This window comes from Hypomesus nipponensis, chromosome 5 (genome assembly GCF_054491055.1).
Source record: "Hypomesus nipponensis isolate SF chromosome 5, ASM5449105v1, whole genome shotgun sequence".
Classification (NCBI taxonomy): domain Eukaryota; kingdom Metazoa; phylum Chordata; class Actinopteri; order Osmeriformes; family Osmeridae; genus Hypomesus; species Hypomesus nipponensis.
This window is the reverse complement of record NC_140365.1, coordinates 5863793-5888572: the sequence shown is the minus strand read 5'-3', so window position 1 is coordinate 5888572 and position 24780 is coordinate 5863793. Positions and strand designations below refer to the sequence as shown.

Below are 24780 nucleotides of genomic sequence, written 5' to 3'. Positions count from 1 at the left end.
GAAGATGGTCACTGGCTCTCCTGCCACAGGAAGGGCTAGGGACCCGTGAACGCCAAGGAGTTCAATGGAAATAGTTTGTCCAAGCATCGGTGTTGGCTTTCTGTCTCTCAGTCTCTTGCTCATTCCCTTTCTCATTCTCTCTGTCTGTCTCTCTCTCTGTCTGTCTCTCTCTCTCTTTGTCTGTCTCTCTCTCCTTCCCCTCCCAGGAAAGGCAGCAGTGGTGAGGGTTCGAGGGAGGGAGAGCTGGAGGACTTGCACGAAGACGAGCCCTCGTCCTGAGAGTCTCCCCGGCTCCCGTCGCCCCAGCTCAGCTCCACGTTCCTCTCAGACGTCTCCTCCCCTTTAAATCCCTGCACAGGCCACTCCCTTCAGCCCACATGCTCCTCCCCTTTAAATCCCGCCTGCCTGCACAATACCTCTTGCCCTTTAAGTCCATAACAAACTCGGAACTCGAAGTCCCATCCTCTTGCTGATCCCTTTAAAATATTTTTTAACTCCTGTTCTCTCTCTTTCTTTCTCTATATCGCTTGAGATCTATTGGAGATTCGTATGTTTTGCTTTCTCCAGCTCTCCTCTGCGTTCCTGTCTCTCTATCCAGTCCCGTGCTCTGGACCACCCAGTTATCTAGCCCTCCTTCCAGACCTTCCCTCCACATACTCCCCCCCTCCACCCCCCATACCCCCCCCCCCCCCGCACTGCCAGCCAAGAGAACCCCTCCCGTCGTCACCGGTCCAGAAGACCACCCGGATGTCCTTCTGCTGGCGTCTCACTCAACAACAGCATGAACGTGTTTATGGTATTTGTGGTGCTCTGTGATTCCTACCCTTGCCCTGCATGGTGAGCTGTTTCAGCCGTCCGACCGGGGGACTCTTCCCGGGGTACCCGTCCCAGTCAGAGGTCCCCCGGGTGCCCCATGAGAGACGGATTCGCCCCCCCGAAAAAAATCCGAAAACAGCATGCTGATGACTTTACAGCGCCCCCTGCAGCCCGACCCGAGAGCCGACGCTGGCTCTCACCCTCTCCCCCGGATCAATTCAGCTGCAGTGTTGTGTGTATGTATATATAGGCAGTCGGTTGACTGTCAATGTTGATGTCGCACCCATTCAAACAGACTAAGCTATTTCTTCCTCCTGCCTTCGGAACAGCATCGTCCTGGCAGCCTTCAGAGCCTGCTCTGTGTAGCTGTTAGTTGTCAAGGCCTTGCACAGACTGCTTCCACAGGATCCTGGTAGTTTTCAGCGGTTGGGGTCTTCTGCTTCCTTGATTGATGACTCGTCTTTGGGCTTGATGATGTGGCGTGGCGGGCTGTCTCGTCGTCAGTGTCTCCCCTCTTCCTGCCGCTGCCTCTCCCTCTGATGTCGCTGTTGAGACGCGTCTCTTTGACACTGATTGGTCGCCTGTTTTCACACGTTTTTTGTTCCCCTCGTTCTCTCGTCGTCACCCTATCATATTCGAGATGGAGGGAAATGCTGTGTTTGTGTTTGTACGGTTTGTGATTATACTAAGACAGTTCTGTAATCATTGAAAACATCTATTTCGAGTAGAGCCATCTTACGAGGGAGTGAGTCACCATGTTTGGTGATGCAAAATCAGAGAGGAGAAGATTGAGTCCCCTCTCCATTTCCATCTCATTCTCCTTCACTCACTCACACACTCTCTCTTTCTCTCTCGCTCTCTGTCAACCCAGGCATATTGTCTTCTGGATAAGAGCATGTTGACAGTCTAAGTGCACTGATGATTTTCACTGCTCTGAAAAGGGCCCCTCGATATGGTGATTATTCCCAACACAAACAAAAACAGTTCTCTTTTCACGTCAATACTATCCCCTCATGGTTGATGAGAACAGCCCAGTGCAGTGCTGTACATTTTCCCTCCCCTTCTCCCTCCCCTTCTCCCTCCCCTTCTCCCTCCCCTTCTCCCTCCCCTTCTCCCTCCCCTTCTCCCTCCCCTTCTCCCTCCCCTTCTCCCTCCCCTTCTCCCTCCCCTTCTCCCTCCCCTTCTCCCTCTCTTTCCTCCCCTGTCCCTCTTCCAATCCACTGCTCTGGCACAAAGCCCTCCTCTGAGAAGGAAACCCGAGCTGTACGTACCACAGGTATACCATAGAGAATTGCTTGTAGAGTTGTTTAAACGTTGCCCTCTCATTTCAAATGATGGTAATTACAACTCATGAAGAAATCCCGTTTGTTGGATTAAATTGTTAAGTACTGTATATACCACATCCAGGTAAAATGTACATATGTTAATGCTGTAAAAGGTTGTTTCGGTGGTGGATGAGTGGTTCTCTCTGCCCGACCCTCTCAAAGACGTAGAAAACAGCTAGTGTGTGAGGACAGAGGGATGCTCTGCTGACTCGCCCATGTGGCGTTTTCTCCCTCCCTCTTTACACTTTCTCTTCCTTCTCTTCCTTTCCTTTATTGCTTTAATGCATTTCTGACGCTACTGAACATCATTTCCACCATACCCATTCATTTCAATCAGCCATTTGACTGAAGTTCCGGAGCTTGTTTTTTTTTCTGCTTGCCCTCCCTGTGTGCAGTGTGGAGCGGTGACCTCATGCAGTGGGAGGGGCTTATATTCGGGGGGGGGGGGGGGGTTCAGACATCTGTCTTGTCTCCAGGTGAAGCTCTGGGCTCAGAGACACACCCCTTCTACCTGCTCTCATACCTTCTGGGTCATCAAGAGGGAATACCATTTCATGTCCTTTCATCTGAGAGACTTACTTAAAGGGAAATCCGCAGAACAGATGATTTATCTTTGGACACTTTCAGATGTCTTGTGCTTGAGACAAGCTTGGTCTGTGTCTGACGTGTATATTCACTTGTGTGTCCATGTGTGAGAAGTGCAATATTGTTGTCATCCTGTCCCAGGGTCATGTTGTAAATGTCGGTTGAAGTCCGGCTCAGCTTTGAAGGCAGTTAGGGCACTATATTTTGGTCCTTTACCTCCCATGTACATTGTCTTCTATAATATTAGCACTGTTATGCTAAAAGATTGCACTTTTCCCCCTGTTATACTCCACGTAACTGTCACCCCAGCCAACAGCAACACCTGTCAACATTCCTGTGCTCTTTTGTAAAATGACTCGGTATGATACATTCACATATAAATGTAATTTTCCAATATGGAAAGGTTAACACTACTGTTTACAGGAAAATTCAGTACGCTTCATTTAATGTTGATTTACATATTTAAAAAATACTGTACATATATATATATTGTTGTATTTTTACTGATCGAGTAAAATCTTCTTTTATTGATGAACCTGAGGGCTATGTGCGAGAGGGCATGTAGGTAATGTTAAGGACATTAGGACGGTGACTTTTTCCTGTTGTTTGCATCGCTGCTATGTCATATGTAACTGTCCTGATATCTGTGTTGAAGGTGCCTGTTGTCACTGTGTTAATAGATGTATGTACCGTGCTGCATTTCTCTGGATGTACTTGTTGACGTTTGTCCCACATACACATAAAGCATGGCACATATGTACGAAATGCAACGGCTACAATGTAAATATGTACCAATATATACAAAGCTATTTTTTGCATGCTTTTTGTACACCTAGACATAATCAAAGACAATAAAAAAATATCAGAATGACTTCAGAATGAGTCCAATTTAATGTAGAGCCCTACAACTTTGACATTAAGACAGTTTCACCAGGTGGACCACACAAGCATAGAAGGCAGAAAAAGGGATCGACAGACGAATAACTCTACATGTTTTACTGGATTCGCTCCAATCGCAAACTGTCAATGGTGATGATATTAAACTGCATGGCTAACAAGCTAAACCTGTCCTACCGCTTGGAGTCCACTGTGAGAAGGTCGAACATGCTGGATTTGGCAGGATCATCCACACTGGAGTTCAACTCCATCCTAAACAACATATTTACAGTGTAGTGGAAGTAGAACACATCATTTTCTGAGGTAACAAACTAACAAAACATTGTCGTAGCCACATGCCACTTGGAAGGACAGGTAGGAGTCCAGTTGGAGGAAGGGGGGGGGGGGGGGTGCCCAAGGGTGAGTGTAGCAATCCATGTTTCGCAGACGGAACACATTCCTTCACTTCCAGCCTCTGTAGGCTGAAAGGGATGACAATTGATGACATTGAGAAGTGTAAAGCATCCTTTCCAGTCCCAGTGTCCTCTACTCAGTGCAGTGGCTGCTGTAACACAGCTGGGCCCAGGAGTTTCCTCCCCATGATCCACTCACTCCTGTGGGTGGACAAACACAAACACACACCACATCGGTTGAAGAAGGCAGCCCTGCACAGATGTTAACACCACAGCCCTGCACAGATCTCTGCCCTCTCTGACTCCCACCCATCCACCCACAAGTTGTCACCGTACAAACACAACACCTCCCTTTGGCTCCGGAGCGTGGCCGTCACATGTTTACCTTTGATCCCTCTGTCATGCACTCGTCCAGATCCGCCTCCTGGAAGACCAGAAACCCGGTTACACCCAGTCCCGTTACTGCACCTCGTAGGAAGATGTTTGCCTAACAATGTCGGCACTCACTGTTACCTCTGCCGTGGAGATCCTTTAGATGGATACTCTTTGATCTATTCTATAATCTACATCCACACCAAGGGCCGTGATCATAATATATATTGGGGGGGGGGACACACAATATATTGATATGAAAATACATATATATACATATATACGCACGCTGTCTGAAATGATAATAAAAAATGAAATTTGTCTCCTAATGTAGACTCCATGGCTACGGCCTTGATCCACACAGACTCTGGTTTGGATGTTGGGTTGAGCTTAGGTCCTGGATTGGCTAAGCAGATGTTAAAGATGGACGTACTGAAAGCTGAGCTTCTGTCTGTACTTCTGTGCAGAAGAACATGTTCTGCCTGTCTCTTTTGGCTCACAATACGTCTGAGTAGGAGGACAGGGTTAAGAGTGTGTGTTGCTTGGTAACTATTGGCAGGGATACCTTCATTATGGCTTCAGTCTCTCACACAAGAGCCGTTTTACACTGTTCCCGCACAGTACACGTGGGAAGGAGGGGACGCGGAGTCAAAACAAGACGTTGGTTCGTGCGAGGTTATAGTCGGAAAGAACTCCTTTCACTGTCATAACGGAAGCGGGTCTAAAGTGTGTGTTATTCAGACTCCGTCCAGTAGCACAGCAGTGTACAGGCGAGTGAGTCAGTGAGTCGTTGCGTTCTGTGGTGTTACGTTGACATATTTTACAAAAGTCTCTGCTGCCATCTAGTGTTCATACCATAGGAGCACAGAAAGGTCTGAGTAGACAAGAGCAATGTTTCCTCAAACTCACCTGTTCCCCGGTGCCTGTGTTTTTGAATTTCATATTCTTGTAGTATTTTCTATTGGATAGTACATTCAGCAGCACCAGATCACACACCACAGTTGCCTAGGAAAAACACAGTAGTCAGCACCAAGACCAGAGACTTTTACGGTCAAGAGACTTGAAACCAGGAGAGGAGGGCTTACTAAAAAGATCTGAGGAGCAGTGACCGACTACATGAGATACTGTATACATGCGAAAAATGCACAATGATAACATTTCAAAACTCACCACTCCGAAGATGCCTACTCCGGAGCCAATAGCTGTAAGTGTTGGAATGATATCAAATTTTCTTGCCTATAAAAAGAACGAAAGGATTTTGAGAACTTTTTCTGTTCATGAAGTTGACAGGTAAGGAGTCCAAACACAATGGGAGGTTTAAACTTGGAACTTACCACTGAGCTAACAATGATGTCCATTCGAATCCCAAACACTTTATAAAGTGTTCTTTTTTTCACTCCACCGTCCACATAATGCTTTGCAAACCTAGAATACACGATCTATTAACAACGTCAAAGTGTACTTTCAGGATGCCTCACTGAGCCAGGGCGAACATAGAGGTCATTCAAGGCATTGGCGTAGTGGGAGACATTGTGAAGAGCACCTGAAATTGTAGCCAACAGAAGTTCTGGCCTCGTCCATCTCATCAGAGTTTCCGTAGAGACCGTGGAAGGCGTAACTGGGCCGGCATTTGCTCCGGTCCAAATCCAGGTTACAAGTCCAGTCTATCACAATGCCGATGGCCCCTCCCTGACAGACCCCCCCCACACACACACATACACTCAGTCAACAGTAGCAAGAGGAAACACCGGCAATAAGAACCCTGATGGGGAATGGGATGTGCATCCATGGAAAAGTAACCCTGCCAGCTCACCACTTTGGCTATGGTAGGAAATGTGAAGCCTGATAGGTTGACTATGTCTCCCAGCCTGAATATGGGGCAGAGAGGGTCTGTAACTGGGTTGTAGAAGCAGCTGCGGATGTATTCGCTGTCCACCCCTTCCACCAGGTTGCTCCTGAGAGAGTCGTTTGGGAAAAAGAACAGTTCTGAATACACTGTAAGACCAATGCATTTGGTTCTGTTTATGAAAAAAAAAAAACGACTACGATGGATGCCTGTGTTGAAAATGGAAGCCTGTGTAAATATAGCATGGAAACCCCACTAATCCTTCTATATTACATGCATCTGCACCACGGTTTGAAGCATCATCAAAGCATTACATGTCTCCATCGTGCTGATGTAGCCCAGTCCTACGCTGTCATGACAACCTGGACTTATAAGGTCTGTCTCCGTCCGCTGGGAGGGGAGACCCGGGCAGCACATCCATCTGACCTAGTGTGTATCCAGGCCCTTCATTGCAGAGTGACCTCCATGATGGAGCGTAAACGGAGCAGGAAGCACGTTCATCTCTATAACAATGATCTGCAGTGAGGACTGAGCTACAGTGTCTGGCTCCTCTCATGTTCCTTACGGTTCCTACCACTGTGGGAGCTTCAGCGTGCTCGGAGGGCTTGTGTACCTTAACGCCCCAGCATCTGGACATGTGTTTGTTTATATAGACTGGCTACTAGTCTTCGTTTGCGCAACTATTTATGTTCAAACAATGTAAATCTTTCCAGATATCTGGCTTTTGGGGAACCGATCTACTTTTGCTATGCCTGGCTCTGTAAGATGTCTTCTAAGTCTGGCCACCCACCTTGTAACACCGAACTGGGGAAAGGTGACTGAGTTCTTGATGAACAGAGTGTAGTTTTCTGCTGATATCAAGAGCGGAGGACTGCAGACAAACAAGCAAAATCAAACACGATCCAAGCTACGTTCAGCGAGATGAAAATGCTGTTGAGGAAATCCCAAAGCTTCGTTCCAGCTGTCTTACGGTACGTACTCTGGTATTATACGGTCGTCTTCTACGGGACACCAGGCCAGCACCTCACAGGTCTTTGTGGAGTTCACACACTTCCCTGTCATGTGGCCTTGAGGAGGGAGATAGACGAACATGATGAACTCAGACATGACAGGAATCTGCAGCTCAGAGTAACACTCCTCATGCCTGACGGTGACTAAGATGAGCCCTTCTTCACAGCACATCAAACAGTCAATCTCAAACTCTCTGCTTCCACTTCTTATCTAAAACAAGAGGATGATAAAGACCAAAGGAAATTGTTCAGCCAGCCAAAAGGATTGTTCCAAGAGTCTGAACAGCATTTCCAAATCTCTTTCATCTCGAGCAGAATTGTCTCTGTGGGATATGCTTTGTTATCTCTCTCTCTCATCAAATTGGAGAAGTGTGAGATTCATGCGTGTAGATCCACCGGGCAAACAGTATTGGCGGCCGCACTGCAGGATGAATCATCCAGGCCCGGAGTACGCTTCGACTTCAATCGGGGCTGTGCCTCGGCTAGTCTGTTGGGCTGGCGACGGACAACATGGCCTGACAAACATGACCCTCTCAAGGATGTTGGCACCCTTCGGTCAACATCAAAGTGCTGAAGCAAACAGATCCAAAGCGTCCGCGGACGGTGATCTGATTGGTTCTGATGCCGGTCAGAAAGACTCTGATCTAAGCCAGGGACAGGGGAACTGTTCCAGCCTTACGTAAGAGGCCTTTGAACTGGCTGAGATATACGTTTGGGTTTATTAGACTGGGATGTCCTCCGTCTGTTCATGTGTGTGTGTACTGTGTACGCCTGTGAGAGTGGATCTCTGAGTTAATGCCTGTTTACATGTATCTCTGTGTGTTTAATGTGGGTTTGAACGTGTGTGCAAGAGTGAGCCACAGCCACAACAAGCTAAAACCATGACAGCGATGGCTCTCACGAATCCAGCCCAATTGTTGATCTTAATCAAGCCGTCTTTCTTTTTTCTGGTTGGTGGGGAATGCAGGAAGAGTGGAAATGTTTATCTTTGTGTCCTTGTGTTTAGCCAGAGCTGTGCGGTTCAATGTGTTTTAGCTCATAGAGCCTAAATACAAGGGTGTTCTCACCAGTACACAGTCCTCTGTACACTTACAGCTCACCACCACTAGACTATTTATCTCTGTCACTCCTCTGTCAGTCCAGCCCCTGGGTGTAGGACAGTGACTCACTTTCCCACCAGTTTACCTTACGTGCCACAATGTGACCACCTGGGCTCATTGTCCCTAGGACTGCGTGTGTTCAACTTCATAATGAACTTTCCCATCTATTAAACAACAGACTAGTTAACTGACCGTAAGGTTACAGGAGGGTATGAAGAAATGTCTCAGTAATTAAGGTTGAGGGGAGTAGGGTTCTGGGTGAGGAGAGGTTAGCTTATAGCTTAGCAAGAGCAGTACAGATGACGGTTAGTCAGTGAGAAGGGGTGGTCACACTGTCAGGCTGCCAGAACATTACCGTGTCCCGTACGTTTGTATTCCCCTTCATCACAATCACGGTCTGAACTGCAAAGCTTCTTGTCTGGGAGCTGCAAAACAGGAGGGGATGAGAGAGAGTGAGAGAGAGAAAGAGAGAGAGAGAGAGAGAGAGAGAGAGGGAGAGAGAGAGAGAGAGAGAGAGAGAGAGAGAGAGAGAGAGAGAGAGAGAGAGAGAGAGAGAGAGAGAGAGAGAGAGAGAGAGAGGGAGAGAGAGAGAGAGAGAAAGAGAGAGAGAGAGAGAGAGAGAGAGAGAGAGAGAGGGAGAGAGAGAGAGAGAGAGAGAGAGAGAGAGAGAGAGAGAGAGAGAGAGAGAGAGGAGAAGGATCTCAAATTGTTGGCAAAACCTATAAAAGATTAATGCTGTTCCTATTGCGAGTCTGCTTGTAAACTTTAATAGTGAGGCTGATAGTGAGTAATGAGACTAGGCCTTTTTATTTGGTATGACTGAATATGATTTCCTTAAACAGTATTGTTCATGAGAAAGAACCAAGGACAATGATTCTAAGAGTCAGGAGGTGTTACATACCTCTGGACATTTCCCCATCATCTGATTCTCTGTTTCAATGTAGTTTGTCATCACAACAAAAGAAGAATCTCCCTGGGAAACCAGACAGGACATCATTAAGATTAGAAAATGTGGAAGAGTAAGACATTTTCCTTTTCGCTGGAGTCTAGTCTCTTTCTCATCCAGTATATCGCATTTCACTTGCCTGATCTTTCACATATCGCCAGGCCATTCATGAATAGAGATAGTTTTAATAACGTTCATGTCTTGGCTAACTTTTTCAAAATGTGTTGGTTTCTAATTCCGTTTAACCTGCAAATGTCATTGTACCAGGATGTCATGAGGGGTCGTCAGTCATGTGAAAGGTTATAACATGAACCTTCGCAGACCCCGTGGGGCATGAAGACATGTCACCATGTAAGGTAAAAGACCTTTTAGCTGTTTTTGCTATGGTAACAGGACAGACTGGTCACTAACTTCAGCCTTCAGCTTCATTCCTTTGTCCTGGTCTGTGGTCAAGTGGTGCTCTCGGCTGTAACCTAACTCAGCAATGTACAGAACAGGAAATGTGCCCATGCCTTAATGAGACCTAGTAGTGCAGACTTCATGGCTAACAGCATTAGTTTGTGTAATTTTGTCACAGCTGCTAAACTGCTGACGTTGACCACATTCAAAGACAGTTTGTCAGTTGTGACTAAACTTGCTAACCTGGTTAACTTTTTCCATAATTGACTTCCAGCAATGCTGTTTACTGCATGTCCGGAAGACTTCAATTTAACAAAACTGGATGGAGTGACTATGATACATTTGTTTATGGATTATTTAATCCGTGACAGGTTTGACTGCTACTGTTTGGTTCTTAAATCTACTTGTAAAAACAAGCCTCCGTATGTCATTATTTACAGCTTCAGTTCTGAGTTTCTGGTGACAGACAGCTCCCACTCAGATAACAGAGACTGTGCACCTTTATTGACCCTTTGATCCTGGTTTTCATTCAACATCAAAACAAGGTGTTCAAACAAACTAGAATGACATAAAATGGTCTTACAACCACACCTCAGAGCAAACATCAGTGTGCATGCAGATTGAGCCTTTTTTTATTCTCTATTTATCTGTCAATAAAGGCTGGCTACATATAGGCAAACAAAAATTTTGTTTGCTCAGTGTCCTCTGACTTTATGTTTGTCTACTTTGCCGGTAAGGTGGATTACCTCACAGTAAATAAAGACAGTCTTTTTCCAGTCATGCCTGTGCATTGATGCTGTTATGTGCCAGGCATTATTAAACATAACCATGATAACACCCTTACCAAAACTGGTTAAACACATGACTGTGGTGATTACGTTCCAAGAGGATATAATATAAGTGCCCTTGATCTATGAATCTGTTAGTGATGTCAGTAACCTGGTGTCTGAGTCTATGTTGTGTTCAGTCATCTTGTCAGTCTCAGCCACATACACCATCCTCCGACAGATGTTCCACATGTGGATTCTGGTGCCCAGCCAATCACCCACCTGCTCAGGGAAAACGTAGTCGGACACGTCCCAGACCCTCTCGTGTCCAGACACGTTGGTGTAGCCCACTCCCTTCATCTTGGTGAAGGTGGAGCCCACAGCCGTGTCGATGGACTGGTAGCCTTTCTCATAGATGAACACCCATCTACATGGAAAAGATTGCGCAGGAGTTAGTAGATTTTAATCATCTTAGTGATCAGTGGCTGGGGAATGTCAAGGGGTCCCACTTGGCTCCATTATTGCAGCTGCATTCTCTCAGGGCACTCTGCCCGAGATACTAAATGCATACTATTCAAAAAACTTTTTTTATCAGTCTCAAGTTTCAGTTCTGATCAGTAACTTTGACTTGTGGGTAAAGGAAATGTTTCACTTTCACAGTCACTGAAACTATTTGACATGGCCTTGTTGATATTAGCTTCTATTAGTTCAACAGAGTTCATTAGTAGACACCCGTACACCTTGTAGTGGTGATACCTAGAGATCCTGACACCTAAAGCAGAGAATGTGAGGCAATGTTTACCTGGTTTTATATTCAACTGAATCTACACAGATGTGAATGTGTACCAGCCAGGCAGCATATCTGATCTGCGCTGCACAGATGGCAAACTGCTAGGGAGTGTGGGAGCGGACGGTGGAATAGATAACAATCCACACCGAGACTGGTGCTTAATAAAGGACATGAAGACATCCCAAGCCAGGACGTTGCATACTTTCACATCTTCATTTACAGCTAGTTGGGCCAGAGATAATGTCAATAAAAAATGCTATCACATCTGTTATTTGGTCATTTTGTAATCAATTGTAACCCAAAACATGTTTATTATACTATTATAACCTTTGTTAGTCTTGAAGACATTTCTAGAAAGGGTTGTTTGACGATGAGAAATAGGAGTTTTGCAGAGAAAGTTTAAAAAATCGTAATTATTATGGAAACGATGAAAACTAAAGCGTGAAATGAAGAGACCATATCTTCTACCAGAGCAATCCAAGTCTAATCAGTGTCTGATCTGTATCCCAGGGCTTTTCTGGCTTGGCGGACCAGAGAGGAAACGGAACTGTCTGATGTGGGAATAAATGGCTTTTGTGCTCTGACAGATTCTCTTTGAGTCTTCAGGTCTGAAGCAGGGCTCCATCCATGGCTGTCTGATCTCATGTAGAAAGGCCCCGGCTTTTGGACTCTGGCTGCCAGCGACGGAAGGTCCTGAGAAGGAGAGGCTTGGACAGGCTCCTAATCACATCGGGCTACTTGTCCATCACAACCTGGGCTAATGTGGCCTGATGGATGGGGAGGTAGGAGAGGGTTTCACACTGGCAGGCCTGAAATCTTCTCGAGGGATGGTGTTAAAAGTGACTAGATCGTCAAAACACAAATGAATTCCACAATTTTGTTAAATATTCCTTTTGACGGTACTTGGACCATTCGTTGGATACGCCTAGGTGGCGTATGTGGTTACACATGCCACAAAGGCATCTCTGAGAATCGTTCGACATGAGAATGTTAACTAAATGTGATTGTAACAGCAACATTGACCTCAGAGTAAGCAAACATTCGTGGCACAAAGGAAGTATTTATGGCCCTCATTTATTATAATTCTGATACCAGAAAGACAGAGTTTTAACAGTTCACATTCCAGCATGAACACATCTTGAACTGTGTTGTCCAATCATTCTCATGCGTGACCCTCAGCCAAACTATGTCATGATTCCTGTTGTAACATACTGTAGTCACAACAACGCCTATATTTGATTGTTATCTGTGATAGCATATGCCAGAGCCTGTTCATCGCATGTTCGGCTCCTCGGGTCCTAATGCCTATACATGCCCTCACACACACACACACACACACACACACACACACACACACACACACACAAGCTGTTTTACATGGTTTTGCAATGAATAAAAAAGTATGTTCAAATGTCTGTTAGCTCTCTTGCATCATCTCTTCTATTTGTAATCTACTACATTACATTCAGTCATTTTAGCAGAAGCTCTTATCCAGAGCGACTTACAGTAAGTACATGGACATTCCCCCCGAGGCAAGTAGGGTGAAGTGCCTTGCCCAAGGACACAACGTTATTCAGCTCGGCCCGGAATCAAACCCGCAGCCTTATGATTAATAACCCGATTCCCCAACCGCTCTGCCATCTGACCCCCGCATGTGGAAACAAGAAAGTAAGGAGGCGTTGGTATGAGAGGATGTTTTTTTTTACTACATCTGTGAGCAAACAGCCAGGCATGCAGGAAGGCTGTCTAAACATGAATCTAAGAGGTAGAACTGGAGTTCAAGAAGTGTTTGAAATGGTACTGTTCAAGACTGATGAAAGAAAAGATTCTAACCAGCCCTTCAGATAACTATATTTCCTGTCACAACTCTATGACACAATTTGTCAGAAAAAAGCCGGTGAGATTACGTGATCAACAAGCCGACCGCTTAGACCACATGTTTCCCATGTAGACTTTCCCATGCATTCTGTAAGCATGCATCCAACACCATGTTTCACTATCGCTCCTTAAAAACAGGAACACGTATAAATGTCAGTGACGAAGGCGATTGGTCTACTTCCCCGAAGAATGTACTGAAATCACTGACACGCTGAAACACGCAGAGGTGCAGCTCCCACGCACGAGAGGAGGCAGGAAACACAGAAGCTGTCCTAACAAATGGGGTGTTTGAAAGGGGGGGATCTTACCCGATGATGTAAGCTAGGACCCCCAGCTGGATCAGGCGACACACGACCCCCACCCTCCTGTTCCTCACCAGCACCTGCCGGGGGGTCTCGTACTCGAAGAAGAAGTCCGACAGAGCGTTGGAGACATAGCTCTTCATTGTGTGGCCACCTGGTAAAGATGAGGGCTGCTCCACCCCACTGGAATACATGCAACTTGCTGCTGTCTTCTCTCCTCTGAGACTGCTCAGGCTGAGGTGCTCTGCCTCCCTGAACCAACAGCTGACACACTGTTGAGTTTTGGACTTCCTTCTCTCTGACTTACTCTCTCTCTCTCTCTCTCTCTCTCTCTCTCTCTCTCTCTCTCTCTCTCACACACACTCTCTCTCGCTCACTCTCTGACTTTTCCTTTCTTTCTCTCCCACTATATCTCTCTCTTACTCTCTCTCTCTCTTACTCACTCTCTCTCTCTGACTTACTGGCTCTCTCTCTCTTACACACTCTCTGTCACTTACTCTCTCTCTCTTACTCTCTCACTCTTACTTTCTCTCTTACTCTCTCTCTCTCTGACTTTCTCTCCCTTTTTCTTACGCTCTTTCTGTGACTCTCTACATCTGTCTGTCTATGTCTCTCTGTCTCTGTTTCTCTCTCTCTAGTATCCAGTGTTTTTTTTCTTACTTTCACACATGCGTTTTTTGTCCTTGTCACTTCATCTCCCATTTCCTTTTATTCACTGTCCTATTTCTCCGTATTCTTAAATTTCTCTTTCTCTTTCTCACTATCCAAAACAATTAGTCTAAACGTTTTCACAAAGGACTCGGTCTTAATTGAATCCAAAGGCAAATTGTGAGTTTCATAGATACATTGACCGTTCAACAATAAACGTCACATTCAGTAGACATCCTTTTCACCCTCCAACAATGAGTCAGTATCATTTCCCTCGACACTGTCTTCCTGTATGTTATACAGAGATAGTCACTTTTTTAAGTGCCTCGGAAATTGAAATGTCTTAGAAATGCCCTCTCTTTAGATTTTACTTGTGTATTATCTTTGTATGACTAAATAGTTGTGTGTGTGTGTTTAAGTTTGTTTCAGAGAATTTCTATAATCCTATAACGTTTCCCAAATTTCACCCTATTGTGTTGAAAAGGTTGTGAATGGAGGACTTGGTAACACTCACATTATAGTTGTTGCTTCAATGTTTTGTATTGTGGTGCAGTGTTTGGATTATCAATTATTCAGTCAACACAAGCTGTCAATCAATCTATCCATTCCTAAAAACAATATACATTTGATGGATGTATTCACGTTATCCCCACTAGAGGGCCTAATGACGTCATAACATCTGCGACTATTCTTACCACGCGGGGTCTAATGTGCAGTTGATGAGGTAAACAAACGGTGCGAGGCTTGTTTGTTACAGATCATTAAAGTCCATAATTTTCTTTTATGATAAGTATACATTGCTTGACTTAGGTTTAATTTGTAAAGCGGCTTTCTATAGACCATGCCCCACTACCCCGATCATCCTCCGGCGAAAAAATTCAAGCCGGGGTCTCCTTTTTTTCGTCTCGATAAGAAGCCTGGGATGCTGCTACCAAGAAAAGGAAGTGCATCGGTTCCAATAGATATCCAAAGGAAACACCTCCCGATATATCAGGCGAAGTCTCAACTCATCAACCAACTTAGACAGCTCCACAATGCAGTCTTGATAGGTAAGAATGGCCTCAAAAACAAACAACTCCCATGCTTTCTGATAACCTGCACTTTTTGCATGGCAGACAAGACAACTAAGAAGATACCTAGCTAACTTTGGGTAAATGCCAGTGGTAGTCTGTTTACTTAGAACGTTTTAGTGTATTAAGTAATTAGTGTAGTTTTCATGCCTGTGGAGAGTTCGCTTGAATGCTGTCCCACTGTCCATCAGGTGAGACGGGTTCTGGGAAGACCACACAGATACCTCAGTACCTGTTTGAGGCAGGCATCGGCCGACAGGGCATTGTCGCTATCACCCAGCCTCGCCGAGTGGCAGCTATCTCTCTGGCAGGAAGGGTGGCAGAGGAGAAGAAAACGCAACTTGGGAAGCTGGTAATGACAAACTGAAGCCATAACTGTTCAATACTTATTTTTTAACCAGGCTACCTAAATTGATACCAAAATGACTTTCGCATCAGGTTGGTTACACAGTGCGGTTTGAGGACGTGACGTCCTCTGAGACCAAGCTGAAGTTCATGACGGACGGGATGCTGCTGCGCGAGGCCATCGGAGACCCTTTGCTGCTGCGCTACACCGTGGTGGTCCTGGACGAGGCCCACGAGCGCACCGTCCACACCGACGTCCTGTTTGGAGTGGTGAAGACGGCGCAGCGCAAACGCAGAGAACAGAACAAGCTGCCACTGAAGGTAGGACACGGTGGGCATGTGTTTTGCTGTTGTACATGTGGCGACGGAAAAAGCGCAGAGACAAGATGGCCGCCACTCTCGTTTTTCTCTCGGTGTAGGTGATTGTGATGTCAGCCACCATGGATGTGGACCTGTTCTCCCGCTACTTCAACAAGTCCCCCGTGTTGTACTTGGAGGGCAGGCAGCACCCCATCCAGATCTACTACACCAAACAGCCCCAGTCTGACTACCTCCAAGCCGCACTGGTGTCCGTCTTCCAGATCCATCAGGTACTGACAGCCGTCTCTCTACGCAAGCACACGTAGGACACTCGTGTCATGGCACACTCCTTTATCTTAAGTCTGACTGCGATATGCCTCCGTACATCAGTATGTAATAACCTGTTGTTGTGCGTGTGTGTGCGCTGAGCAGGAGGCCCCTCCAGCCCACGACATCCTGGTGTTCATGACGGGTCAGGAGGAGATTGAGGCTCTGGCTCGGACCTGTCGAGACATCGCCAAACACCTGCCTGACAGCTGTGGCCCCATAACCGTCATCCCTCTGTACGCCTCGCTGCCCCCCACCCAGCAGCTCAGAGTCTTCCAGCCTGCCCCCAAGGTACAGCCCCTCTGCCTCAACACCCTTTTGTGTTCGTTAACGTGGTAGGGTGGGGTTTGCAGGGATAGTTGGTGCGGATAGACTCTGCAGAGAATGGAGGCTTGCGTTTTGTAATGGAAGGGAGAAAACAGGACAGAGTAACACGGCGGATATCGCAAAACATTTTTACGACGACGATGTAGTTGAGGCGGCAGGCGCGTGTTGCTCAGGCGGTCGTCTTAACTGAGAGGTGCTCCGGGAAACCCTGCAGCTGCTGAACTCCCTCCTGTAACACAGCATTTACACTGTCGATGCTTGCGGCGCAACTTGCCTCAGACGTGCCCCCGTCCCTGCTGTTCTTCCAGGGCTGCAGAAAGATCATCCTCTCGACCAACATTGCCGAGACGTCAGTCACCATCTCGGGGATCAAATACGTCATAGACACGGGCATGGTAAAAGCGAAGCGCTTTAATCCAGGTGAGGCTCCACTCTGAGGAATGTCTCCCTCTTCCTTCTGTCCGTCTGGTTTAAGGGTGTGATTGTCCGTCATCGCATGCTAAGCATGTGTGTGTTGCTCGCAGAAAGCGGTCTGGAAGTGCTGGCAGTGCAGCGGGTGTCTAAGGCCCAGGCTTGGCAGCGAGCGGGCAGGGCCGGCAGAGAGGACTCGGGGTCCTGCTACCGCCTCTACACCGAGGAGGAGTTTGACAACCTCATCCCCATGACCGTGCCTGAGATCCAGAGGTGAGGCCCGCCGCTTCCCTGCGCCGGGAACCGTGTTCTCTGGAGACGGGAGAGAAGCTGACGCAGGGAACCTTACATCTGACTGTGCTGTAACACATTTGGGTCATTGTGATGGAGTGTTCTGTGTCTCTTTTCCCTGTGTTTGTGTGTGTGTGCCGTAGGTGTAATTTAGCCAGCGTGGTTCTCCAGCTCATGGCTCTGGGGATTCCAGACGTGATGAATTTTGACTTCATGTCCAAGCCCTCCCCCGGTAAGCCTGCACTCAGAACCTGCTCTAGCCTGGCTGTGATCTGAGGTGGAGTCCTCCTTGCTAGCACTTGGCTGTGTTAACGTTGTGTGATGGGGTGTGGTTGGGCAGAGGCCATGCGTTCCGCAGTGGAGCAGCTGGAGCTGCTCGGAGCCGTGGAGAGAAAAGAGGAGCAGGTGTCCCTCACGGCCCTGGGGAAGAAGATGGCCAGCTTCCCCCTGGAGCCCCGCTACGCCAAAGTAAGACACGCACACTGAGGGCTTGATTTATTATAGGGACTCCTAGAAACTACAGGACTGGAAAGTGTGGCTTGGTGCTCAGCTAGGGAGAGTGTACTCTTACTTACACACACATCTTTCTCTTATTCTCTCACTTTCTTGTCAGCCTGAATGAGATCATTAAATATGTACTGTAGCTACTATCAAAACAGTGTACAGCAGTACTTTGATAACCATGTTCTCTCTCCTTCTCTATCTCTGCAGACCATCATGCTGTCTCCAGACTTCTCGTGTTCTGAGGAGGTCCTGACCATTGTGTCTCTGCTGTCCGTGGATACGGTGCTCTACAACCCACCTGCCCGACGAGAGGAAGTTCTGGCCGCACGCAGGAAGTTCTCCTCCAGCGAAGGCGACCACATGACCCTCCTCAGCATCTACAGAGCCTTCAAAAAAATGGGCGGAAACAAGGTCAGCCGATTTTCTTTGTTCGTTGTCCAGTCTGGACATAAAATGCTCCTTTGCTGTGGTAAAACAATGTCCAGAGAAGTGACTTCCGGTTGACGTGGTCGATTCAGTGTTGAGTGCCTCGTTTCAGGAGTGGTGTCGGGAGAACTTTGTGAACAGCAGGAACATGGGCCTGGTCGGGGAGGTCCGTGCCCAACTCAGAGAGATCTGCCTCAAGGTACAAACCCCACAGAAAACCTCCCCTCTTTGAACAAACTGGTACAATGTCCACGTGTGCATTCTCATCTAACACCCTGCCTGTGGTTTCTCAGCTGGGTCTGAAACTGGAGTCGTGCGGGGCGGACACGGGGTCCGTCCGGCGCTGTCTGGCCCATGGGATGTTTGTGAACGCGGCAGAACTGCAGCTGGACGGCAGCTACCTGGCCCTTGACACCCACCAGCCGGTGGCCATCCACCCCTCCTCCGTCCTCTTCCAGGCCAAGCCTGCTTATGTGGTCTTCAACGAGCTGCTGCACACCTCCCGCTGCTACATGAGAGACCTGTGCCTGGTGGACGCCGATTGGCTGGTGGACGCCGCACCCGAGTACTTCCGCCGCAAACTCCGCCCCATGAAAAGTTAGCCAATGGGGAAGCAGGACTGCAGCCGAGCCAAATCTTCCTTGCCACTATCTTGTTTTTCACCCAGTGACAGTGCATGATGGGAAAAGTTCCAAAGTTTCCAAAGTTTTTTGCTAGATGATATTTACTTACTGCTTGTTTCTAAAGCAGAACATTTCCAGTTGTGGACAGGTCTGAGATAGATATGTAGTGGGATTGTCTTCTACCTCCTCTTTAAGAAGTAGCAGGCATGCACCCATAGCAGAAACTTCCCTTTCATCTAGTTCACCAGGAATATTACTCCGACATGGAACAGAAATGTTGCTTTTTCTTGGCTTGGCATTTCTTGTGCCTGCAACCATTTGCCTCAACCTTGAAAGTGGAATCTGGCCAATGTTCTAATGCTCACGTTCAGTCATAGATATTACATTTTGCATGTTCCGTTGCAGCATACAACAATCAAGAAGGGACCTGATGAGGTCTTGAATACCCTCATATTGAGCCAAGAAAGATACACCAGTGATTCTAAAAACAGCATCATCTGCTGATTTGTTTGCAGAACAGTTACACAGCTTTTTGAAGAGTATAAATACACATGTAATGTATTCAGTCTTACATTTAAGCCTACACTTTCAACACCAATGCATGCTTTGTAGCTAAAGGTACAAAACAGGAGACAAGTTCACGAGATTGAATAGATGCAGAATTTTTCTGTATACAAGTCACTTCATGCACCCTGTTAAAGGGAATCAACATAGTCGCACCCAAAATGGTATGCAATGCTATGCATGGAGAATGATTTGATCACTCAGGTCTTTGATACATTGTAGAAATATACAGGAAATTCTATTTGCTATTTAGAATTGATATATTCTCTTTTATATTAGAACAATGTTATGGAATAGTCTAAATCTAGTGTAATTTATAAATCATTTTATCTTGTAAGTGATAACTGCAATAAAATATATGATGTAAGAATGTCTGAATGAATCCATTATGATATTTAAAACTAAAAGGTGAAGTCATTTGGAATGTCATCACGTGGTTACGTTGTACTTGAAGTAGTAGCTGAAGTGACATAACACGTGAGGGCGCTATACAAAGTCTTCATTCATCTGGACTAAATAAACTTCACCGTTTGCTGTTTTGACATTATATAGGAATGGATAAGAAGGGTTACTTTAAATCCAAATTCAAATCTTGTATAGATCGTTTACCGAAGTTGTAGACTCTTTCTTGAAACAGAATTATTTCTTACCATATCCGGTTCAAGGTTCGTTGATATGATAGGTCAGGGTGTCCTTCCACACATGTGTTCACGCAGTCCGGTTGATATAGTGTCAGTGCTGTAACGGAACTCGAAGCTTCTCTGAATTTGGGGTTTATCAAACTCTTATCTCTTAGAGCCGCATTCATACCGACTGATAGTAATGCTAAAATATTTTTCCCGTGCGGTTGGAACCGCAGTTCGATATTCTACAGTCACCGCGTCTTCGGCCCGAGCGTTACCTCTTACAAGACCGGCGTTATGTTCTCCAAGTTCAGCAACTACCCGGCCTTTCACTCGGTCACTCTGGATGATGAACAGTAATGGAGCTTCTTCAGGTTACAGATCAAAACTGCTAACTTCCAAGGTTTTGAATCCTTCAGTTTCGTGTGGGTGTGAAGGATTGCACACAGAAGGTAAATTAGAAGATTAGCTATACCGTGTTAGCCACCTGGCTTGCGATGTCATAATGTGTAGTTATCTGGTCACGACTTTCTTGGCATGCTAGCTAGGCTACAACATGATTTCAACCCACACGTGCCTACCAGCTATAGCCTTATGGTAATGTTTAGTTGTTTATAATTATAACAGGACATGATGGGGATGATGAAACAGTTAGCAACAGCGAGGTATTAGGCTAGCTATCTACCATTGAGTGATGCTGTTACAGTATTATAAAGACCAACCGAAATGTCATACTGTCTAGTAGTAGGCACACACATCCCACATAATGTAAAGTAAACCATAACCTTTACACTCATCTATAGATTGCAGCTCGCCGGCATTTTCTGGAATGGTTATACAACCCAGAACAGGTGTCATTTAAGCGTCGCTTGCTTGAGTTAAACAATAATGACACTTTTCCATATGGTGATAGGAGACAAAGCCTTCGGAGATTTCCTTTTGGATGAAATCAAAGAAGAGAAGAAGATCCAGAAAAGCACTGCACTTCCAAAGATGTCGGGGGGGTGGGACTTGGTGATGAATGGCACAGAGGTTAAACTCAACCGCACTATTTCAGGAGAGAAGTAAGACGGCATTTTAAATATTACGTTATAAAAAAAAATACTTTTACCTATTCATAATATTACCAATTTAACATTTGCTCATTCTTGCTCTGCAGAGTGACCGTCACATTCAATGTCAACAACAGTATTCCACCTAACTTTGAAGAGGAGCCAGATCAAGGACAACAGAAGTCAGCAGAAAATGAGGTGACATTACAAGACTAGCCTCCCCCTACATACCACATTGCATGTTTGCGCTTTATGTTCATTGGCCACAAACTGAATTGCCTATACTTTTGTTTCTCTTTACAGCCAGAGATTGTCTCGACACCCAACTTTGTAGTTGAAGTAACAAAACAGGCTGCCAAACATTCCTTGGTGTTTGACTGTCATTATCCCGAAGATGAAGTGAGTTATTGATGAAAGCGACATCCAGTTAGATGTCCAAGCTGCGTCAGAGTCAACGAGGATGTTTTTACTTGTTGTTGGTGACTTAAGTTATGTTGACACACTGGGGGTTTCAGGCAAGCCATGGAGAGGGAGAGGAGGAGAGTGACATCTTTGCCATCCGAGAGGTCAGCTTCCAGCCAGAAGGAGATGGTGACTGGAAGGAGACTAGTTACACACTCAACACAGACTCTCTGGACTGGGTAAGAGGTTTCACAAACACACCATGTCTCGTTTAGGGAGTCAGGTGGCTGAGCGGTTAGGGAATCGGGCTAGTAATCTGAAGGTCGCCAGTTTGATTCCCGGCCATGCAAAAAAAAATGATGTTGTGTCCTTGGGCAAGGCACTTGACCCTACTTGCCTCGGGGGGAATGTCCCTGTACTTACTGTAAGTCGCTCTGGATAAGAGCGTCTGCTAAATGACTAAATGTTTCAAACGACACATAAAGGGATGCAAGTACTGACCAGTGATCTTGCAGGCCCTGTATGACCACCTGATGGACTTCCTCGCTGACCGAGGGGTGGACAACACGTTTGCTGACGAACTGATGGAGTTGAGCTCTGCCGTTGAGCACCAAGAATATATCAAGTTCCTGGAAGATCTCAGTGGCTTTGTAAAATGTAGCTAATGCACATAAAAGACAATGTTGATCTTTTTGTAAGACCCACCCTTGTTCATTTAAACAACCTGTATTGGCACTAAACTGTCCCTTTAGTTGGGCTCATCAGTTGTCAGTGTGATATGCCTGCAGCATCTGTTCAGGTCGTCTCATATTGGACTGTTTTGCTGCAAACATGTTCTGTAAATGTTCCACAGTCTCCTACTTCCTGTAATTAATTAGGTTAATATATGAAGACTGTCGTTGTCCAAAGCATAATAGATCAACTAGCCATGTGGAAGTCTGTAATAATGTATGCTAAATAAAACAGTTTGATATACCTGCGACTATTCAGTTGTTGAGGTAATGGAGGAAGATAAGGAAATGGTAAACAGCATTCATTTGATCGACACCCCGTGGTGTAGTGTAACCTGAAGAAGCTCCACTACTATTCATCATCCAGAGTGACCGAGTGAAAGGCCGGGTAGTTGCTGAACATCTAAGACATGCAGGACTGAGGCTCTCGACCATCCAGGGTTGGCCACCCCTGTTTTAAGGCCTTAAATTTAAAGTTCAGATTTTGACTTAAGACCCTGTGGGAACCCATATATTAATAGCTAATAGTCTCGATCTCATCCCGTCTTCCCAAAACACACTTAAAAATTGTAGTCTTCCCAAGTCAGATGGTTTTGGTCAGTGTAGTTAGAGACGTTGGAGGCTTTGTTCCCCCTGTCACATGCATACCTGGAGTTAAGATACTTCTATAGCTATCTGCATTCATCTTTTTATTAAACCCAAAGCTAAGAACATCTTACAAATCTTTATTTTACAGAAATAAAAGCACTTTAGTGCAGGAACAACATTCTCCCAATGACACAGGGCATATTAAATCACAAGTAAAGTGGTAAACAAAACACACCCTTCACAGAACCACAGAGAGGTAGTCACAAACCTGAAAACAAAAGAGATGTATAAATACAAACAAGACTTTCAACGACAACCAACGTCAATCCGACACGTGACTAACTGCCCAAACCCAGTGGTGCTGGAGGTGAGGAGATACCTTGCAACTGATCATGAGGTTTGAAGAGCCGTCCATGTTTGAGGCCATGGAGAAGACAGGGTTGTGAAGACATTCCTCCATGTGCTCCATGACCCTGCTCTCGAGAACACACTGCAGGAGCTCCGGGGTCACCCCCCTCATCTGGAGGAATCGTTAGCACAGCTTAGTCCATACACTGATGTCACACATACTGGGGTCTGGACCAGTGGGGTTCCCATCCCTGGTCCTCAGGGCACCACTGTACTGCATGTTTTCGATGTCCCTGCTCCAACTCACCTGATTCAAATGAATGGTCACAAGCAGGCTTCTGCAGAGCTGGATAACGACCCATTCATTTGAATCAGGTGTGTTGGAGCAGGGGAACATCTAAAGCATGCAGGACAGGGGTGCCCTGAGGACCAGGGTTGGGAAACACTGGTTTAGACTAGAGAGGAATGTAGTGAGAATTGAGAATACAAACCTGTGTGTTGATGTAGAGTCCACAGAGGCAGGATGTAAAATGGCTATTTACTGTCAAGTTGTGTCTGAAAGGGACAAGCGTGCAATGATGAATGGATGAGACGTTGCTGAGAAGCAGCATTGAACTGTTCATATGTTATTGGTTGAACTTACGCATGACATATGGGACAAATAATTTCCTTTTCTGCCTCCATTCCCTCAACAACTGAATTCAAGTACTGCTCCTCCATTTTCAAGCCCCTTTCAAATTCCTCAATGATGGATAACTCTGTAAAGGGTCAAGCAAGAGAATATGGGGGTCAGAGCACATTAGATGAACAACCTGTGGGGAAAAAAACGACACGATTAAAATTGTTACCTTGAGACATAAGTTCTTGTTGGATCTCTTCAAACACAGTTAATTCATCATATTCCTTTAAGACACTGTACTTCTGCAAAAACAATAGTATTAAACTTTACTGAACTGTTCCAACGCTGTCACTAGAGTCACAATTCAGTTGATCAGGTTGAGCAGTTATATTATTTGCAGGGCATACACCGGGTACAAGAGCTAAGCTGCTCACTTCGCCAATGCCATCTTTATTCCACAAGGACGGAAGCCCCCGGTTAGATAGCTGGAGGGCGTTCCACTCTTCCTCCATCACCTCTTGAACGAGGGACTGGGAGCCCCGTGATCCGCCATCCCTACCCTCCGTCTCTCCCGTTTGTCTGTACTTGTCCAGCAATCTGGAACGGCTGTTTTTCAACCTGTCCACGCAACGCTTTGAGAAGGACAGAGTTAACATAAATTGCTAGCTTGACATTTAGGTTGCAAGAATGAGGCGTACTTGATATTATACTAGCTAAATACCACTCACTTATTTACTCCCTTGCTCGCAAGCATGACTTTGGGAACAAGGTAGTTTAATGGCAGCTAACAATTAACAATATTGACATTCAGGTGGCTAAGTAAATGCTAAGTCGTCATGTAGATTAAACTAGGTTAATACTGTAGGTACTACAACTAGGATAACATTATATCATTCGCACCTTTCTGTACGTTTCTTTCCATGGCGGCGTAGTCCCTTTGTAAAGAGAACGATGTCTCTGTGAAGCATCCATTATTATATTTCAAGCTGCAATAAGTTTAGTTAACAAGATTGTTAACCGTATATAAACTAACGCGCGCCGCTAACACAAGTTACAAACAAATCCTCGAATTAACCTCATGGCCCGGAAGCTGTTAGTGGAAAGCCTTATGGGTAATGTAGTTGGATCAGTAAATCTGCAAATATTTATTACAATT

General features: G+C 45.9%; 5 protein-coding genes across 7 annotated transcripts in view; 3 read left to right on the top strand and 2 right to left on the bottom strand.

The window, feature by feature from the left end:
* camkk1a (calcium/calmodulin-dependent protein kinase kinase 1, alpha a) overlaps positions 1-657 on the top strand; it is a 34558-nt gene extending 33901 nt beyond the window's left edge. For both annotated transcript variants that reach the window (XM_084698178.1, XM_084698177.1), the window contains one exon: positions 207-657. In XM_084698178.1, coding sequence (XP_084554304.1) covers positions 207-279 — 73 coding nt within the window. In that variant the 3' untranslated portion in view covers positions 280-657. The remainder of the gene's footprint in view (positions 1-206) is intronic.
* Positions 658-3586: 2929 nt separating this feature from the next.
* Positions 3587-13884, bottom strand: p2rx1 (purinergic receptor P2X, ligand-gated ion channel, 1). 2 transcript variants are annotated; one of them, XM_084697559.1, is made up of 13 exons: positions 13432-13884; positions 10738-10882; positions 9245-9316; positions 8699-8768; positions 7213-7300; positions 7024-7104; positions 6201-6342; positions 5931-6076; positions 5722-5812; positions 5558-5623; positions 5297-5392; positions 4401-4439; positions 3587-4216 (listed from the first exon to the last, which is right to left on the bottom strand). In XM_084697559.1, exons 1-13 carry the CDS (start codon positions 13617-13619, stop codon positions 4211-4213), a joined length of 1230 nt encoding a protein of 409 aa, XP_084553685.1. In that variant the 5' UTR covers positions 13620-13884; the 3' UTR covers positions 3587-4210. The 2 variants fall into 2 exon arrangements, with proteins under 2 accessions (XP_084553685.1, XP_084553686.1); XM_084697560.1 differs by having other exon boundaries at positions 8711-8768.
* Positions 13885-14764: 880 nt separating this feature from the next.
* Positions 14765-19631, top strand: dhx33 (DEAH (Asp-Glu-Ala-His) box polypeptide 33). Its single transcript, XM_084697557.1, has 12 exons — positions 14765-15122; positions 15335-15495; positions 15582-15809; positions 15908-16078; positions 16221-16406; positions 16751-16862; positions 16967-17126; positions 17288-17376; positions 17485-17612; positions 17856-18059; positions 18187-18273; positions 18368-19631. Exons 1-12 carry the CDS (start codon positions 14915-14917, stop codon positions 18674-18676), a joined length of 2043 nt encoding a protein of 680 aa, XP_084553683.1. The 5' UTR covers positions 14765-14914; the 3' UTR covers positions 18677-19631.
* A 310-nt stretch (positions 19632-19941) lies between these two features.
* c1qbp (complement component 1, q subcomponent binding protein) lies at positions 19942-22313 on the top strand. Its single transcript, XM_084698185.1, has 6 exons — positions 19942-20336; positions 20798-20948; positions 21044-21134; positions 21240-21335; positions 21452-21577; positions 21854-22313. Exons 1-6 carry the CDS (start codon positions 20084-20086, stop codon positions 22001-22003), a joined length of 867 nt encoding a protein of 288 aa, XP_084554311.1. The 5' UTR covers positions 19942-20083; the 3' UTR covers positions 22004-22313.
* A 465-nt stretch (positions 22314-22778) lies between these two features.
* Positions 22779-24693, bottom strand: rpain (RPA interacting protein). Its single transcript, XM_084698418.1, has 7 exons — positions 24525-24693; positions 24059-24256; positions 23854-23926; positions 23649-23763; positions 23497-23560; positions 23037-23177; positions 22779-22925 (listed from the first exon to the last, which is right to left on the bottom strand). The coding sequence occupies exons 1-7, from the start codon at positions 24594-24596 to the stop codon at positions 22896-22898; spliced, it is 693 nt and encodes a 230-aa protein (XP_084554544.1). The 5' UTR covers positions 24597-24693; the 3' UTR covers positions 22779-22895.
* Positions 24694-24780: the final 87 nt, after the last annotated feature.

What these genes read in the sequence shown, in the direction of transcription:
- dhx33 (XM_084697557.1), top strand. Translation starts at nt 14,915, where the DNA reads ATGCCCCACTACCCCGATCATCCTCCGGCGAAAAAATTCAAGCCGGGG. An exon ending in TGGAGCCCCGCTACGCCAAA is followed by an intron (nt 17,613 to 17,855) that starts GTAAGACACGCA and finishes CTATCTCTGCAG; the next exon opens with ACCATCATGCTGTCTCCAGA. An exon ending in AAAAAATGGGCGGAAACAAG is followed by an intron (nt 18,060 to 18,186) that starts GTCAGCCGATTT and finishes GCCTCGTTTCAG; the next exon opens with GAGTGGTGTCGGGAGAACTT.
- c1qbp (XM_084698185.1), top strand. Translation starts at nt 20,084, where the DNA reads ATGCTAAAATATTTTTCCCGTGCGGTTGGAACCGCAGTTCGATATTCT. An exon ending in TGAAGGATTGCACACAGAAG is followed by an intron (nt 20,337 to 20,797) that starts GTAAATTAGAAG and finishes ATATGGTGATAG; the next exon opens with GAGACAAAGCCTTCGGAGAT. An exon ending in ACACAGACTCTCTGGACTGG is followed by an intron (nt 21,578 to 21,853) that starts GTAAGAGGTTTC and finishes GTGATCTTGCAG; the next exon opens with GCCCTGTATGACCACCTGAT.
- p2rx1 (XM_084697559.1), bottom strand. Translation starts at nt 13,619, where the DNA reads ATGTATTCCAGTGGGGTGGAGCAGCCCTCATCTTTACCAGGTGGCCAC. An exon ending in GACGACCGTATAATACCAGA is followed by an intron (nt 7,105 to 7,212) that starts GTACGTACCGTA and finishes GTTTGTCTGCAG; the next exon opens with TCCTCCGCTCTTGATATCAG. An exon ending in ACATCATTGTTAGCTCAGTG is followed by an intron (nt 5,624 to 5,721) that starts GTAAGTTCCAAG and finishes TTCTTTTTATAG; the next exon opens with GCAAGAAAATTTGATATCAT.
- rpain (XM_084698418.1), bottom strand. Translation starts at nt 24,596, where the DNA reads ATGGATGCTTCACAGAGACATCGTTCTCTTTACAAAGGGACTACGCCG. An exon ending in GGAAAGAAACGTACAGAAAG is followed by an intron (nt 24,257 to 24,524) that starts GTGCGAATGATA and finishes TCCTTCTCAAAG; the next exon opens with CGTTGCGTGGACAGGTTGAA. An exon ending in ATAAAGATGGCATTGGCGAA is followed by an intron (nt 23,927 to 24,058) that starts GTGAGCAGCTTA and finishes TTGTTTTTGCAG; the next exon opens with AAGTACAGTGTCTTAAAGGA.